General features: G+C 39.7%; 3 protein-coding genes across 9 annotated transcripts in view; all 3 read right to left on the bottom strand.

Moving 5' to 3' along the window:
* Positions 1-11656, bottom strand: part of LOC118412696 (protein FAM13A-like) — a 61359-nt gene extending 49703 nt beyond the window's left edge. For 5 of the 7 annotated variants that reach the window (XM_035815718.1, XM_035815714.1, XM_035815716.1 and 2 more), the window contains exons 1-3: positions 11300-11655; positions 10268-10485; positions 7946-8160 (exon numbers count right to left, since the gene is read on the bottom strand). Coding sequence is in view for 6 of the 7 variants with exons in the window: in XM_035815714.1 (XP_035671607.1) it covers positions 7946-8008 (63 nt within the window). In the remaining variant the exon portion in view is untranslated. Of the gene's footprint in view, positions 1-7945; positions 8161-10267; positions 10486-11299 lie in introns of all 7 variants that reach the window. The other 2 variants (XM_035815717.1, XM_035815715.1) reach the window with 2 other exon arrangements.
* Positions 11657-12339: 683 nt separating this feature from the next.
* Positions 12340-14647, bottom strand: LOC118412062 (alpha-N-acetylgalactosaminide alpha-2,6-sialyltransferase 1-like). The gene is made up of 3 exons (XM_035814665.1): positions 14484-14647; positions 13765-13950; positions 12340-13045 (listed from the first exon to the last, which is right to left on the bottom strand). Exons 1-3 carry the CDS (start codon positions 14564-14566, stop codon positions 12904-12906), a joined length of 411 nt encoding a protein of 136 aa, XP_035670558.1. The 5' UTR covers positions 14567-14647; the 3' UTR covers positions 12340-12903.
* LOC118411749 overlaps positions 14631-14693 on the bottom strand; it is a 13203-nt gene continuing 13140 nt past the window's right edge. Inside the window, exon 6 of the mRNA XM_035814233.1 lies at positions 14631-14636. Within this exon, the coding sequence (XP_035670126.1) occupies positions 14631-14636 (6 nt within the window). The remainder of the gene's footprint in view (positions 14637-14693) is intronic.

The following is a 14693-nucleotide window of genomic DNA, read 5'->3' as shown; positions in this document are numbered from 1 at the left end:
AACAGGCTAAAATCAATTGCACACACAGAAAATTGAGTCATTGTGGCCTTACTGCAAACATGTATGCCAGGGTTGTAGCCAGCCTGAAATCATTTTCAGTCCCCTTGATTTTGAATGGTAATCCTATCGAGCACCGAAGGCATGGCCTGACGTTGCTCGTCATTTCTAGGGGGTCCGGGTCCCAGAAAAGTTTTAAATCAAGACCCTCTGAAACACCATTTACTGCATTTTGAGGTGCAAATTTTGCTTGTAGACTAAGCTGGTCAATGGCATCTGTTTTGGTGAAGAAGAACACATGGGTTTCAGTTTTTTATATCTTTACATATCAATTTTTGTCTGTCCAAGGGGACGGAATGGGGAAAACTTTTTTCAGTCCCCAGCTGCAAAATTCCTTCAAAGGACTGAAGGACAGGTGCTGGCTACAACCCTGATGTATGCCATCTCTTTTAAGCCATAAATTCAAAGCATCGCAGAGTTGAAATTAAATCCGCAATATCTACATAACAACATGTGCGCCATCTCGTCTAACTTAAGCTAAATATTCAAAGCATCGCAGACGGAAGATTAAATCTGCAATATCAACATAATGAAGACTGGCATATTACATACCAGATTGTGTATCAAAACAACCACAGCCCAGAAAAGAAATACAGTACTGTCAAATTTTTAACTTTGAAATTTTCAAATGTTCACAATCGTTTAATTTTCTCTAGCACAAATTCATAATACTGCAAACATGACTCTCAAATGTCTTACTACTATACAACAGAATTTTTTCACCTGCTAACTCAAAACCAAAAAAAAAAAACCTTCCCTACTTCATGTGCCACAAAATTGAGTCCTTGTATGTGAAAATAAAGAAATTTACAGTACATTTATAGATATTATAAAGGAATGTTGTTTTGTAACAAAGGAAACAAATGTGGTTTTATTTCACCAAATTTCGGCCCTCAAAATGCAGGAAATAGTGTTTCTGAGGGTTATAAATCAAAAATAATTTTCAGGGGGAGGATTCCTCTAGACCCCATACAATGTTCACTCTTGTATAGCTTACCACTTGGCCTTGCTGCACTCAGATGCCCCTATGTTGTGAAAAAATTCCTGGTCAAAACACTGCACTGCATACAGACCAGAGGTGAGCCTGGCTCCTCGCCAAGTGATCTCTGCCCAATCCTCTGATAAAATTGCCAACTAATCTCCACACTAGATTTCTTGAAAGACCATAACATTGCTAAGCTAGACAAAATAACAATTCCACTGTCTGCATTAAGAGATTATCATTGATTTACAACTCAGTACTGGTTCAATGCCTCTTTGTTACTGTAAATTTTGCTCTTTTTCCCTGCCCTTTTAGTTTCGACTTCAGTTTTCGCAGTTCCTTTTCACCTTAATTTCATCACACCATAAACATACTCTCTGTCTTACAGTGTGTTGCTTCAATTGTTTCAGAACGTGAAGTTAAAGATACCACAAACTCAGCTGCTTTTCAGTTCAGTGATAGAAATTGAAGTTCCTGCAAACTTAAATAATTTTACAGTATCACTCTTTCAACACACTGGGTTCAATGACCTCGTATTGCCGGCAGGTCCAGACAAGTGCAGTATATGAAATAGGTCATACATGGCTGGCAATGCACTCATGCTTGGGCTAAGGGAAAAAATGTTGTGTTTCCTGTTTCAGTCATAAGAAATTTTGGGTCAGTAGATAGGGGTAATCTCCTTTTTTAAAATCTTTTTCTTTAAACTTTGGGCGTTGGCCCAAACTCTAGTGACACAATACAGTTTAATAAAGTAAAACTGAAATGCATGAGGACACTTATATTTTCAATGTCAGACTTCAATTTTGTGCATAATGGTTACATCTCTGTGGATACATTTATACTTCATTAGATAGGACAAGAAGTTTTTTACTTGAATAGGAAGCAGGCTGAATAAAAATTCTGGAAATAATGTGACTCCACTGTCCAGTCCACAAAAAAAAGTCTAGTGTCGGCAGTTTTTTCTAAGGTAGATCGGGAAACAGGAAACACAACATTTTCTTTTCCTAGGCCTTGGTGAATTATGGCCTTGGTAGTGGCTTTTTCCAATGGGAAACTTATTAGTAAGCAGATCCATGCCTTACCCTTACAGACAGGACAAGGTAGGAGAGAAGGAAAAACCTCTGCTAATAGATCACTTGGTAGCATTTGGCAGCATTTACATGTATCATATGCATCTGCCACAGACTAGAGAGAGAAAAATTGCCTAAAAACTTAAACCTAAAAAATAGTTTGAAGACCCTTTTGCCTCTTTGAAATATTGAGTAAAGTTTCTTGGATGTCTTGTTTAAGTTTAGTTCATCAATTATGCAAAACAAAGGTTTTGATCAACATTGGATCCAAACACTGATCACAACCTGTCCCCCTAATCTCCAAGCAGATCCTACAGTAGCATAAGATAGTATCAAAAGCTGCCAGAGGAGTGAAGCCGGCCTAAGAGTGTGTTTGGCTCCCAAAAATTGACTGATAACTCCCTTTTTAGTTAGTCAGCTTTGATATTATCTTATGCCACTGGTAAATCTGCCTGGAGATTATGTCACTCTACGATGGACGTGACTAGCATATGGAAAGTTTGAAGTTGTAAAAACAGACAAACGGATCAGAGAGACCAAAAACAATACCAGTCTTCCTTGTAGTGTAAAATAGATTCTTAAGCTTTTCCATTGCCCCTATGACCTGGAATATGGGTCATGTCTAATAAACAACTAGTTCTACAACCTCTGAACTCCGCATCCTGCTGCTCCCACAACTCTGACCTTTGTGGTGACCTCTGACCTTCCCACTCACTTCCTACCACTCTACTGGCAGTGCATTCAGGTAACTACCAACACACATGAACACACTCATCCAGACACACTTAAAACTAAACCCCTGTACACATGGGGAAATACTGCCTGACAACTGAAACATGTTGCTACCTTGATTTATATTATACTGTGTGTATAAATCTGGGTGATGGTTGTAAAACTGTTCTCTTTGTATGTTCAGCCCCAGATGAAAAAGATATAGGATTAATTACTAGACTGAACATGACAAATGGCTGAAAAATTACACTATGAATGGTGATGAAGTAAAAAATACCATCCACTTACGAAAGTTATTCGCAAACAATAATGCTACACTCTGTAAGATTCTTAATATATTACAACTCTTTGTCCACTTACTAAAGTTATTTACAAACGATCATGCTGTACTTCAAGATTTTTACAATATAACAGCTCTACGATTTTTTGCCTTGCCGCGATAGCGGCATGGCCTTGTGGCCACTATTTTCTTGGTTGGATGGTTGGATGGATCAATGGTTCAAACAATGTTAACCCAGCCCTTCCAAAGGCCCTTCCAAAGGCCCTTCCCAGTTCTCTTTCTCGAGGACAAACTTACGGCTTAGGCGACTAACAGTACATCCCCGTCAATCTTTATACCTCCCTTTTACGCATTCGATAACAGTTGTGGTCGGTACTGAAAGCCTCTTAACATCTGGTTACATCGAATGAATGAAGCGTTCGTATGGTAATATTTCAAATCCATTGAAGTAAATATATAATCAAGTGAATTATCTCGCATAATAATTTGCATTACCTATTCATAAAGATGAAATAAATGCCTAATTAGACCAATGCATTGCATGTGAATATATAAGTAGGCAATGACGTCATCGAAACGTCTCAAGAACGTTTGACTAGGTATTTCAACGCTACCACGAAAACCCTCTGCCGTACGCTGTTTTCCCCGACGATCGCCCCGATTTGGCCGGACGGCGGCGCCGCGCGATCCAAACGCGCCAAATTTTGGGCCGCGTGCCCCTCAGAAACGGAGGATATGTGACTGAAGCGGCACAAATAGAACCTTTTTTGACGCTATGGATGAAGAATTTCAAGGTAAAATACTTGATACAATTTGTAGTGTTTGGGGGAGGGGGGCATGTTGAAGAAAATGTGCTTTTGAACAATTTTTTCTCAAGTCAATCCCAGCAATATAATTTCTATGCAGTGTTTCTTTATCCATGTTTTAGTCATGAAACTTACATGTATGTAAAATGTTTCTTAGTAATTTTTTCTTATTAGTTTATTGCTTTCTTTAGCATATTGCTTTCTTTAGCATATTTTACATATGGATCATTGATTGGCCTGTTGTGTACTACTAGTATTTCTTTTTACTTGTTGAACTTGAGGCACCATGGTAACTTGAGGTACCTACAGGGTATGCCCAATCTTTAAGAAAATCTCAATTGTATTTTCAATGTCATCGTTACTGTTGGTGTGAATCATCCCTTGCCTCCTTCCAAGACTAAAATACCATTTTGTATTTTTTTCACTTGTTGAACTTGAGGCACCGTGCCCCCTGATATGGGTCAGCCGGGTAACCTATGCCCAAATTTTTCAAAACACTAATAGCATTTTTGTTAACGTGAAAAATTTGTGCAACCAGATTGTGTATTCTTTGTCAGATTGTGCCAAGGGTTTTTCTGGTGTAGCAGAAATCATAAATATGTACTTACCTGCAATATTATACTCTTGTCTCTACTATCAGCCAGGTTCCTACCGACCGGGCGAGGTTGTCGCAGTTGGTACTGAGATTCAGTCGCAGAAGATGGCTCAGAAACAGTGACACTTACCTCCTTCCATCTTGTTGCAGGTATTTATCTACTTAATCAATGATAATAAGTTAATCTATTCCTTACCCCAACTTGCCTTTCTTTCTTTATTGAATTCTTCATTTCATTATTGGATCATTCTGAATCTTTCGTCACAAGAAAGAAAGAAGTCATAAGAAAGATGATGATGTAGATGAACATCAGACGTGGTACTGGAGTAGGTCGTCATCCCCTCAGATGGAAGAACATTATCACCATGATGGTAGACATGTTAATCATGAAACTCAAATAATTTTGTTTTTCAGGTGGAGTGTAGATTGCACCAAGTACTAGATGTAGCTGATATAAGACTGGAGAGCGGAGCGGAGATATTGAATGGTAGAGGTCAAACATAATGTTGACAAGTTGTGCAGCCAGTGCTATTAGCATTAAGTTTGTTAAAGAATACTGTTGCTACCAGTAACCACAGAAAATGATGAGTAAGCCTGTTGTTTTGTAAAAAGTAGTTTACATTGCATTATACTATTTATAGTATTGATTAAATAAGGAGAAGTTCATGTACCTGCAAGTACATCAAAGAAATCTGTGTCGATTTTGTATGTATCCTGAAGACTGAGCCTTTGACCTTGAAAAATGTTGAACTTGTCCTAATAAATTTAGTGTTTACACAATGTCTACCTATTGATATTTTATCTCTTATTAGTACAAACATCTGTCTTCTATATTTTATTACAAATGTATCTAAGTGTAAAGTTGTACTGTTGATACAGTGTAACATCATGGCTCAACATGAAAATAATGCGACATATTCACACACTTACCTTTCACCTTGACCAAGTTGACCTTGTTATAAGGCAATTAATATTGCTGATATTCTATAGATGTGACATTGTTGGTAATATAACATACCATAATGTTGTGTACATTGCAAAAGTATATGAAGTATGATATTTAATCTTCTACAATGCGACTCAACCGGTGCAAAAAACACCATTGACTGTAACCCAAAATGTGAACTTTTAAACCCAAATTTACTTATTTCTTAAAGAATAAGGTAAGATGACAATTATTGTGTGAAAGGACACCAGTGGGTGCTGCATACATCGACCCTGTGTAAAAGCATAATAAAATGCCATGAATGTTCAGAACTCTGTGGAGTGATTCTATGTAGTACATATTACGGGGAAATAAGATAAAACAAGCTTTGCAGCCTTTACTTACCTTTTCATCACCCCTCAAAAAAGGTATTTTTTTGATTTTCATCGTTTATCGCGCAGCCGGCCATATCTGAGGGTAGGTTTTGGCAACTTTGTGGAGCCATATCTCAGCAACCGTTCAAGCCATTCGCTTGATCTAAAAAGCATTTTACTCCTCTTGGTTAGCTCTTTCAGAAACAGTAAAAACAGTCATTGTATTGTGTTTTTGCCAAGGCACAGCATTTTGCCTTGCCGGGCTTGAAGTGCTGACCTACTTTTTCCTGACGATATCCCTAACACGCGGCAAGGCACAACTTTTCTTAAAAGATTTCTTGTTTACATTATCACAAGCTTGACAAATTGTCCCAAAGAATTACGATCAAAGGAAATTATCATCTTGTTCAAATCTTTGTTGTCATGAAAACTTACATGCCTGTACTTTAAGAATGTACACAACTACAGTAACTAGCAGTGTTTCCGCCAGACCTCAGCTGGGAGGCCGTCCACCTTGGGGCGCGAAAACCGCGAAAATTAAATTTACTCGCAAAACCGCGAACATTAAATTTAATTGTAAAACTGCGAAAATTAAATTTAATTGTAAAATCGTGAAAATTAAAGTTAATGGTTAACTGTCGCAAGAAAAAACAAAACAACTAACGTCCGATTAAGTTCAGTGCCGAAGTGTTATGATCTGTGCAGCGTACCGGTATGCCGCACCGAACGGGTACTACGACTTTTAAAAAGTTCTAGAAACGGTTCTTGGACTTTCAAAAAAGAAATAGCATTTGTATATATTCTCTTTTATGTTGTAGTATACTTATAAATCATCTAAAACCTTCCATAGATCGAGAAATTTGCGTTCAGAAATGACGAAAAACATTGTCTATCGGCGACAGTGAGCGTAATGGCGGCCGAAATCCCGCAATCTCACGTGGTGACTTCTCGCGAGATCTGGGAAAGCTAGCGACGTCACGGGAAAGTAGCGCTGTGATTGGCTAGGATGCACAACAGCTACTGACCGCCATTTTTGATGCGTATTTATCCCGAAAATTTCTGCCGTTTTCGGAGATTTTGCAGGCTCAAAACTCATATAAAAAGGAACCAAAGGTATACTTGATGTTTTTTACGTCCATCACCTCTTATGTGAACACTTTGTTTTTCCGCTGTGTTGCCGATAACGAACTTGAAAGAGGTCGGGGATTTCCCGTGCCAAGCACCCGGTGGGCACATGTTTCTGTTCATCGTGTTTTGTTTTGTTTACGATGATTGATGATGAAAACAGAGACTAAAGTTGTTAATATCTAGACAAAGTTAGTGTGGTTTCTTATTAGTTATTTCTCCCAATAACAACTATTAGTTTGTAGTGTAATAGCGAGATCGACCTACCGCCAAGTTTTGAAATGTGGCAGGGAAAATTCGCATAACTGAGACTACTGAGACCTTGAAAAACGGGTTTTAATGAGATTATCGTATGCGAAAGGGCGCCGACACAAATTGTCAACAATCATGTTAAACAATAGCAAAACAAACAGTAAGCGGCTTTCTGACTGTGGACGGCGTCCCCAAGCGTCTAGCTTCAATACAAAACACAAAACTGCGGTTTACATTTATCGACTTTGTACAGATTTCTCGGCAAAATGTGGGTCGCATTTTTTTATGAGGACGGCCTCTGTTTGCGTTCAAGCCGTCCAAAACGAAATGAGACCGTCAATGGGCGGGTGGACGCCCCTCTGGCGGAAACACTGATAACTAGTATAAATCATAAAATAATCATGGTGGTTTTATGTTTGAGCTTTTTATCATACTTTTTATCATTAACACCATGAACTTGTGCTCCATCCTCAATTGTGTTAACAAGTGTTCTTATAACCATGGTGCCAGCCTTTCTATCACAAACAAAAGTCCCCGCAAACTTAGATTAACTTACAGTAATTGCTTTTATCAATGCATCCAGGTAGACTTATTTCATTCGAATTGTGTTAAGTATTGTTAGGAGGAGGGCTTGTACAAGCCTATTTTGACTTCTCCCTCTTTCCCGCACAGTATTTTTTATCATTTAACTTTACTTTCTGTACTTTCTTTTTATGGGCAAATAAATCAAATCAAATCAAAACTTACCAGATTATTGCCATTGTTGTTGGCCATTACGTTGGGACTGTCACTGCTGAATACCGAGGGCATTCCTGGTGTGGAGCAGATGGGAGAGGCGACCCTTCACTGCAGCAGGGTGACAGCCAGGGTCGATGTGTAAGGCTGCAGGACCAGCACAGTCTGCAGAGGTGTGCTGTGGATGGGGTGGACAGAGGGGAGGGGGTGGGCAACCAGCCCAGTGTCTAGAAGAGATAAAAGGTGAAACAACAATACATGTGAACTACTATCAACGTTAGCGATCGTTGAAGACATGACGAATGCATGTATGCATCTGCTAGGCAGACAGGATGCATGAAACAATACTAGAATACCTTTAGGGCATACATGGCACTTTTGTAACATGGTTCAATGTCACATTGACATGTGTATTACATAATGTACCAGAATTAAATTTATGTCTATGCAGCAGGCCTTGACACAAGGATAAGGATGCATGTACATGCAGACAAGCTTTCAGTGATTTCCCTACCATAACTTGTACAAAGGGCAACTTCAAAATAATCACCGCTGATGATAAATATATCACTACACAATGGTGTTATATTTTTTCAAAAACAAAAAACATGAACAACTTTGAAATTATTAAGATTTATTGGAATTCTGCATTATTACTAAGCTAATAAGTAGGACAAAAGCACTACAATCTATGTCTAGTGTAAGTTTTTGCAATCTCATCTTGTCTAGCTTAACATCCTGATTGATAACCTGCCATGGAGCAGATATTCAGACTTGCCCACAGTTTGGGGAAAAGCCAGATTGCTTGGCCGGCCTCCAACATGTCCAAGTCAAACTCTAATCCTTTGGAAAGGCTCTGATTCAGGAAGGCTCCTTATCTCATTAAATCAACAAGGACAGCACTATAGAATATTGTACATGTACCTTTGGACCTACTTTATTACGTTATTTGTGATCAGCATTTCATAACATATTCACAACACAAGCCTTCCTTCCCACGGCATTATGACAAAAATCAATCATATGGTCTGTGCTACTCTTGTTAAGAAAACAAGTCCCACATTTCCTATCTCAATCATCTCTACTGGCTATGCCATCTCTTATTCAGTAACTAAGATAGACATTTTAATCTTAGTACTTCCCTCCATTTTTTCAAAACATTCATCAATCAATGTAACTACAATTTTACGCAAATCATGCATCATAATCATTAAAGAGGTTCATTAGACACGTGTAAAATACAGTTAGTAGAACATGTTCTTCAATCAGTGACACTTTGAAAGGCATAAACATATATGTACTTCCAAATTTCTTATGTCTTCACAGTACATCTTGTTCATAGAGTGACCTCTTGTTCATCTCGCGAGAGCATGAGACTAGGTCTGAGATTTGCCAGGGGATTTACAAAAGACGTTGTCTCCTGCTCTCACGAGACTAGGTCACTCTGGTGTATAGTGAAGACTGAAAATTTGGACGTAGATCTATGTGTTTGTGGCCCTTTCAAAGTGTCGCTGATTAAAGAACATTTTAATAAATGCATCATGTTTGATTGTTCGTTAGCAAATGAAACTCCCACAAGCAAATGACAGGAAAGGCCAAGGACCAGGCAATCATCATTTGATGAAAAAAATGCGATGCAATCAGGGAACATGTTTGACCACCTTGTAATTTGCATACAATTACAAAGGATAATGCCAGGCTTCGTGGGGCAGACAAGCACTAATCAAAGAGGCCAGGTATTAATTTATCAGATTGGTACATAGTATGCACCTCTAGCTTCCTCATCAGAGATATATGCTGAGAACAGAAAATGCTGTCACAGCAGCCAGCTGCATGAAGATCAATAATGATGACAAAAGATAGAAAAAAAACGTTTTCCTGAAGGAAAAAATTGATATTGCACAGCAGTTTTGTTGCATTACAAGTGTTACCACTGAGGACTGGCAGTTCACAAGATTTGGGATCTCTGTGTAAAGAATATCGCCTGCAACTACCTCAAATTTGATAGAAACTCGGGTAGTTTGTACTCTGAAAATTATGATACATTCACAGAGGATAAATTTACTTTCAGGTTTTTTGTTAAAATCTTACGATGAATATGTGCTGCAGTGTTCTTGCTTTTACCATAGTGTTTCAACTACAAACTCAAAAGACCTACGTTTTCCTCTTATTACAAACTTCTGTCCCCGTGGACTTAAAACTAAAAGAGTATTTTATTTACAGTGCCTGTTTCCCTATATTGTCTGCTAAGGAGGTTCTGAATGCAAAGCCACAAGTGTCAGCTGGTAGTTTCCACACTAGTTTCCACACACAAGTGCACACACACACATGTACCTTTGTCGTTGTCGTAGCTGCCGATGTCGTATTATCCCTTTATGTCGGTCCAGCGAGACTTGACCACCAACTTACGGCTGCTTGATGGATTTGCATGACAGCAGCTTGAAGCGAATCATGGATGGAGTTTTCCTCCGCCAGTGAGATCGTCCTGGGCTTGAGGAACCCGTGACCCCAGGGAGCTAGGCCTTGAGGGTGGGGGCAAATATGGTGACGGTCTGGTCGGATGGGTGGGTAGAAAAATGGTTTACAACAAAAATGTGGGATGAGAAGATTGGTGTGTGAGGATGGTAAGTTTGGGGAAGAGGAGAGGAGAAAAATACATTATAGATAAGTAGTAAAACACAAGTCATGATGGCATGAAATTTACACAACTGTTTTTTTTTACAATTTATTTCGACAGTGCCATCAAGTTATGCCACAAAAATTTTGAACCAAATGAATGAAAGAATAAAGCACTTTTCGTGAACAAAACACTACTGTAACAGTTAAAGTTGTTGTTTTTCCCTGAAAAATATCATTATTTTCCTCAGTTCCGGCTGAGAAATGAGTTAAATTTAAAACCAAAATATGGTTTACTGTTACATAAAATGGCTAAGGAACTCGACGGCATTTATTTGATTTGGTTCGTTGTATCAATAAAATGCCTTTGATAGTGTATCCAATAGTTACAATAACCAAAATAATACCCCGCCCTCCCCACATGCAAATTAGGAGGCGTCTATCGCGCCACATTTCCCTACCCTTTAACCACGAATTACGCCCAAAGTCAGAGGTTACCACCTCTCACAGTTAAGTCTCAGACAGGCAGATAAATAATAGACTGTGTTATATGATAGAAACTGTCGTCTTGGTAGCACTTCTGACCAAAATCTTGTTCGAACTCCACCAACAAAAATTTTGCGACCTAGTCCGAATGGCACCCAATACACGGACGGTTACCACAGGGAGAAATTCGACTCTGTAACACATCCTCTTTTCAACCGCTTACAGTCAGACGATTTATGCTGAATCCACATTAAAAGAACCTACCTCCTAAGGCCCTTGGACTTGGTCCAGGCCAGCGGCAATGTCCGCGGTACGAGGAGGAATGTGACAGGACCAGACAGTGGTGGGAGGGGACCTGAGAGGCGCGTGCTGACTAACCAACACGCACGTACATGTAAACAACACCTTTTCCCGCCTCAAAAAATCACCAACAGACGCTCTCGGAAGCTTCAAATGAAGTCACAGCGTTCCATGAACCTGGGTTAAAGGATGTGGGTCAAGTAAACGTCTCACAGACGACGTTTTTCGGGAAGACTTCCACACAAGATCGGACGATCCTCGAGCACTTGGTGAAGCCCACTTCGGCGAACAACAAACCTGACATGTGTCAGCCAATCAGAGCCCCAGGTGTAAGTCACGTGATACATGTTTTTTCCCCTGCAGCATTTGACCTCCATGACCTTACCTATTGTTCCCATCAACCCTTGCGGTTCACACCACCTGTCGTTTCTCATCCAGGATATGTGTGTTTTGTTTTAGCAGAGGCCCTTTTAAAATTCTAACCAGGAAAAGATCACAGCGCTATCACGCTTCACAATCTATATGGAACAAGGACATTCCAAAACACACAGTTGATGACTCATTGACTGTCACGAGATTGCGGGGTTACCAGAGGGTAAACCATTGTTGTTCTTGAAATAAAAGTTGTTGATTCTGTGAGAATAACGGCTAAAGAAATTGATACTTTAGTTTAAAGGCATATCAAATACAGCCCATCTATAGAGGTTGTTGATCAATGTTAACGTTCTTCGATCCATATAGACGACTGTCCTGTCGGGGTCACCATTTTGCTCTCATGGGCAGTCAGGGTAAGTCGCACGCCACCTAACCGGTACCACGTGTAAAACAACACGTCGCTCAATACCTGTAGCGTTTTGATACATAACACTGGGGTTATTACTGTGGCGAGACCTTAATTGGACTGCTGCCGATCATCGGGCAAAACTATCTGCAATTCACTTCAACGTAACGCATCTTAGAGAGTAATATTAGAATAAAAATACAAATCAGTGTATAGTTTTTTCTTCTTACATTTCATTTTATTGTACCTGTAATGTACGGACTCTAGGAAGAAAAGTGGAACGATATACATGTATATCGTTATCACGACACCAATGGACATCCAAATAAAACAAACATTGACGTTACGAGTATTCATGAATATTCATGAACGTAAAAAGTCAGGGATGGGCGAATCTTGAATCTTATTTTTTGCTGGGGATGTGTTCAGAACTCGCAGTTATACTTTTCAGCGTGTTTGTGTGTGTGTCTGTCATGAGTTTCGGTAATAGTACGTGGAGAATAACTTATCCTGACAGTTTAGACTGTTTGTGCGTGTTTGAGACTGTGAGGGTCTCAGATTGTTAATGAATAATCTAGTTTGGAACATACTAAGATGGAAGGATGCCTACTAAGTACATGTACTAGTATTTACCTTTGCTGTCACGCCTTTCCTTTACTTTACTCTTACACAAAGTAAACAAATTTTTCTTCGCTTAGCCATTTTCCATAGCTCTCTATCTTGCTGTTGAACGTAATTGTTCTTACTTCTCTTACTAGACAGCCAAGTATGGCCATGGCTCATTGGTTCAATCTCTTTTGAACCAGTAAACAACTTTTTCTTCGCTAAGCCGTTTCCACAGCTCTCTCTCGTTGTTGAAGTCGTGACATGCGCCTCTCCATGGTCGGCTGGCGTTGAACTTGGTCTTGTCATAGTAGTGTAGGGTGAACCTGCAAAAGGGAGCCACTCTTAGTGATGGTGGTTATATTGCATACGCGGCCATTTTGTATGGATAAATATTGCGTCCAAAAGAAGTGAAGACATCGTTAAAGGTTCGGGTGATAAGGTAAGTAAGGTAACAGTTATAGATTTTGTAACGTATCCAAAATCGTCGATGAAAGTTCGACATCCTGACTGTCACTGACATCTGAAACGTCTGACCGTTTCCAAAATCATGTCTATAGTTGCTTGAGTAACTCCTATTTTCTCGAGTAAATAGTACTATTTGCCTGTATATTACGCATCAATGAATAGTTTTATCAGGTTGTAACCGTTGCTGAATCTCTGCATTTTTAAATTATTTATTTGTACATGGACAATCTGTCAGTGTCAACGTTCGATTGTGTCTCTGCTACTGCCTTCCCGTGGCAAACATTGCCAGTTCTACTCGCCACCGCTAGGTGTCGTTGCAGTGAGAATAGACCTTCACAGAAACTATCAGAAGGACTACCGAAACATTGGCAGGTGTTTGCTATTGGTTGTGTGTAACATGAAAAGAACAATCACACCCATTCTTTAAAACAGTTCATAACATGTTCAGATTTAAAAAGGTGGTCATATATACATGAATGTTGTACAACGTTAACGTACTTTCAAATGATGAAACATAAAATTTGTTTTAACCGCCTAATAATGACTGACAGCGTCACGAATGTCATGTATTCCTCACCGCGGATCGTACCCGTACCCGTACAGCCCTACGTAGTCGCACAGCTGTATGGCCAGGAAAGCCGTCATGGCGCCCGTGGTCGGCCTGAGCCCTGTGGCGTTCAGGAAATTGGCGTAGATGTACCGCAGGAAGTCCGGATGGACGATCTTCACGTTGGTAGAGTTTAGGTCTGGTCCCCGTGTGTGCCTGTTTATATTAAGTTATTGTGTCAAAACGAGACGTCGAACTAAGTATTACTGTCCCGGCGCTGAAGGTTAGACATCCAGATGATAAGACATGTAAGGTAACAGTTATAACTGGATAGTTCACAAATTGTACCCATTTGCTTAAGTAGATGTTACCGTTCATAAAATCACTGCCGTTTTGTACTCATTTGTCAACACGGAACAACGCCATATTCAAAGTTACGAATTCGACAGACACACTGAATGTGTTTCTCCCTACGTCAGAGACATCACTGCTCGAGACAGATTTGGCTCACTTTTTATAGTGCGGACTGACCTAAGAGAAAAAACAGGGTTATGGAGACTGTTCGGGTACCCTTTTCTCTGTCTGTCATAAAACTCTTTCCTTGTTAAGTCTTTGAACTTTGTGGTAAAACATTGAAAAAGAATAATATAAATACATTCCATCACCATATGGTTTATAGGGCTGGTGCCCGTCTCAATAACTCTTGGGCCACACACTGAATAAAACCAGACAAATGTGAAGAATCTCACCATTCACATGTGTTCAGGTTTTTGGCTTTGCACCCCTTCCCACCAGGAACAGAGCCCGTTGTGAGCCAGCCGGCCAGGTACATCAGGTCCCACGCCTTGAACGGCACGTACAGCCGTAACGGATTCTGAGGAAATAGATTTTCACAATCATGGCTGTCATGTTATGATCATTATCATTAAGACAGTAACAACGAAGAGCTTAGACAGAAT

This window comes from Branchiostoma floridae, chromosome 3 (assembly GCF_000003815.2).
Source record: "Branchiostoma floridae strain S238N-H82 chromosome 3, Bfl_VNyyK, whole genome shotgun sequence".
NCBI lineage: Eukaryota > Metazoa > Chordata > Leptocardii > Amphioxiformes > Branchiostomatidae > Branchiostoma > Branchiostoma floridae.
The sequence above is the reverse complement of the archived record's forward strand: the minus strand, read 5'-3'. Positions and strand labels throughout refer to the sequence as shown.

Coding starts and splice junctions, on each gene's coding strand:
- LOC118412062 (XM_035814665.1), bottom strand. CDS start 14,566: ATGTACCTGGCCGGCTGGCTCACAACGGGCTCTGTTCCTGGTGGGAAG. Junction 13,951..14,483: donor AACCTGAACACATGTGAATG/GTGAGATTCTTC, acceptor TAATATAAACAG/GCACACACGGGGACCAGACC. Junction 13,046..13,764: donor GGGTACGGGTACGATCCGCG/GTGAGGAATACA, acceptor TCCCTTTTGCAG/GTTCACCCTACACTACTATG.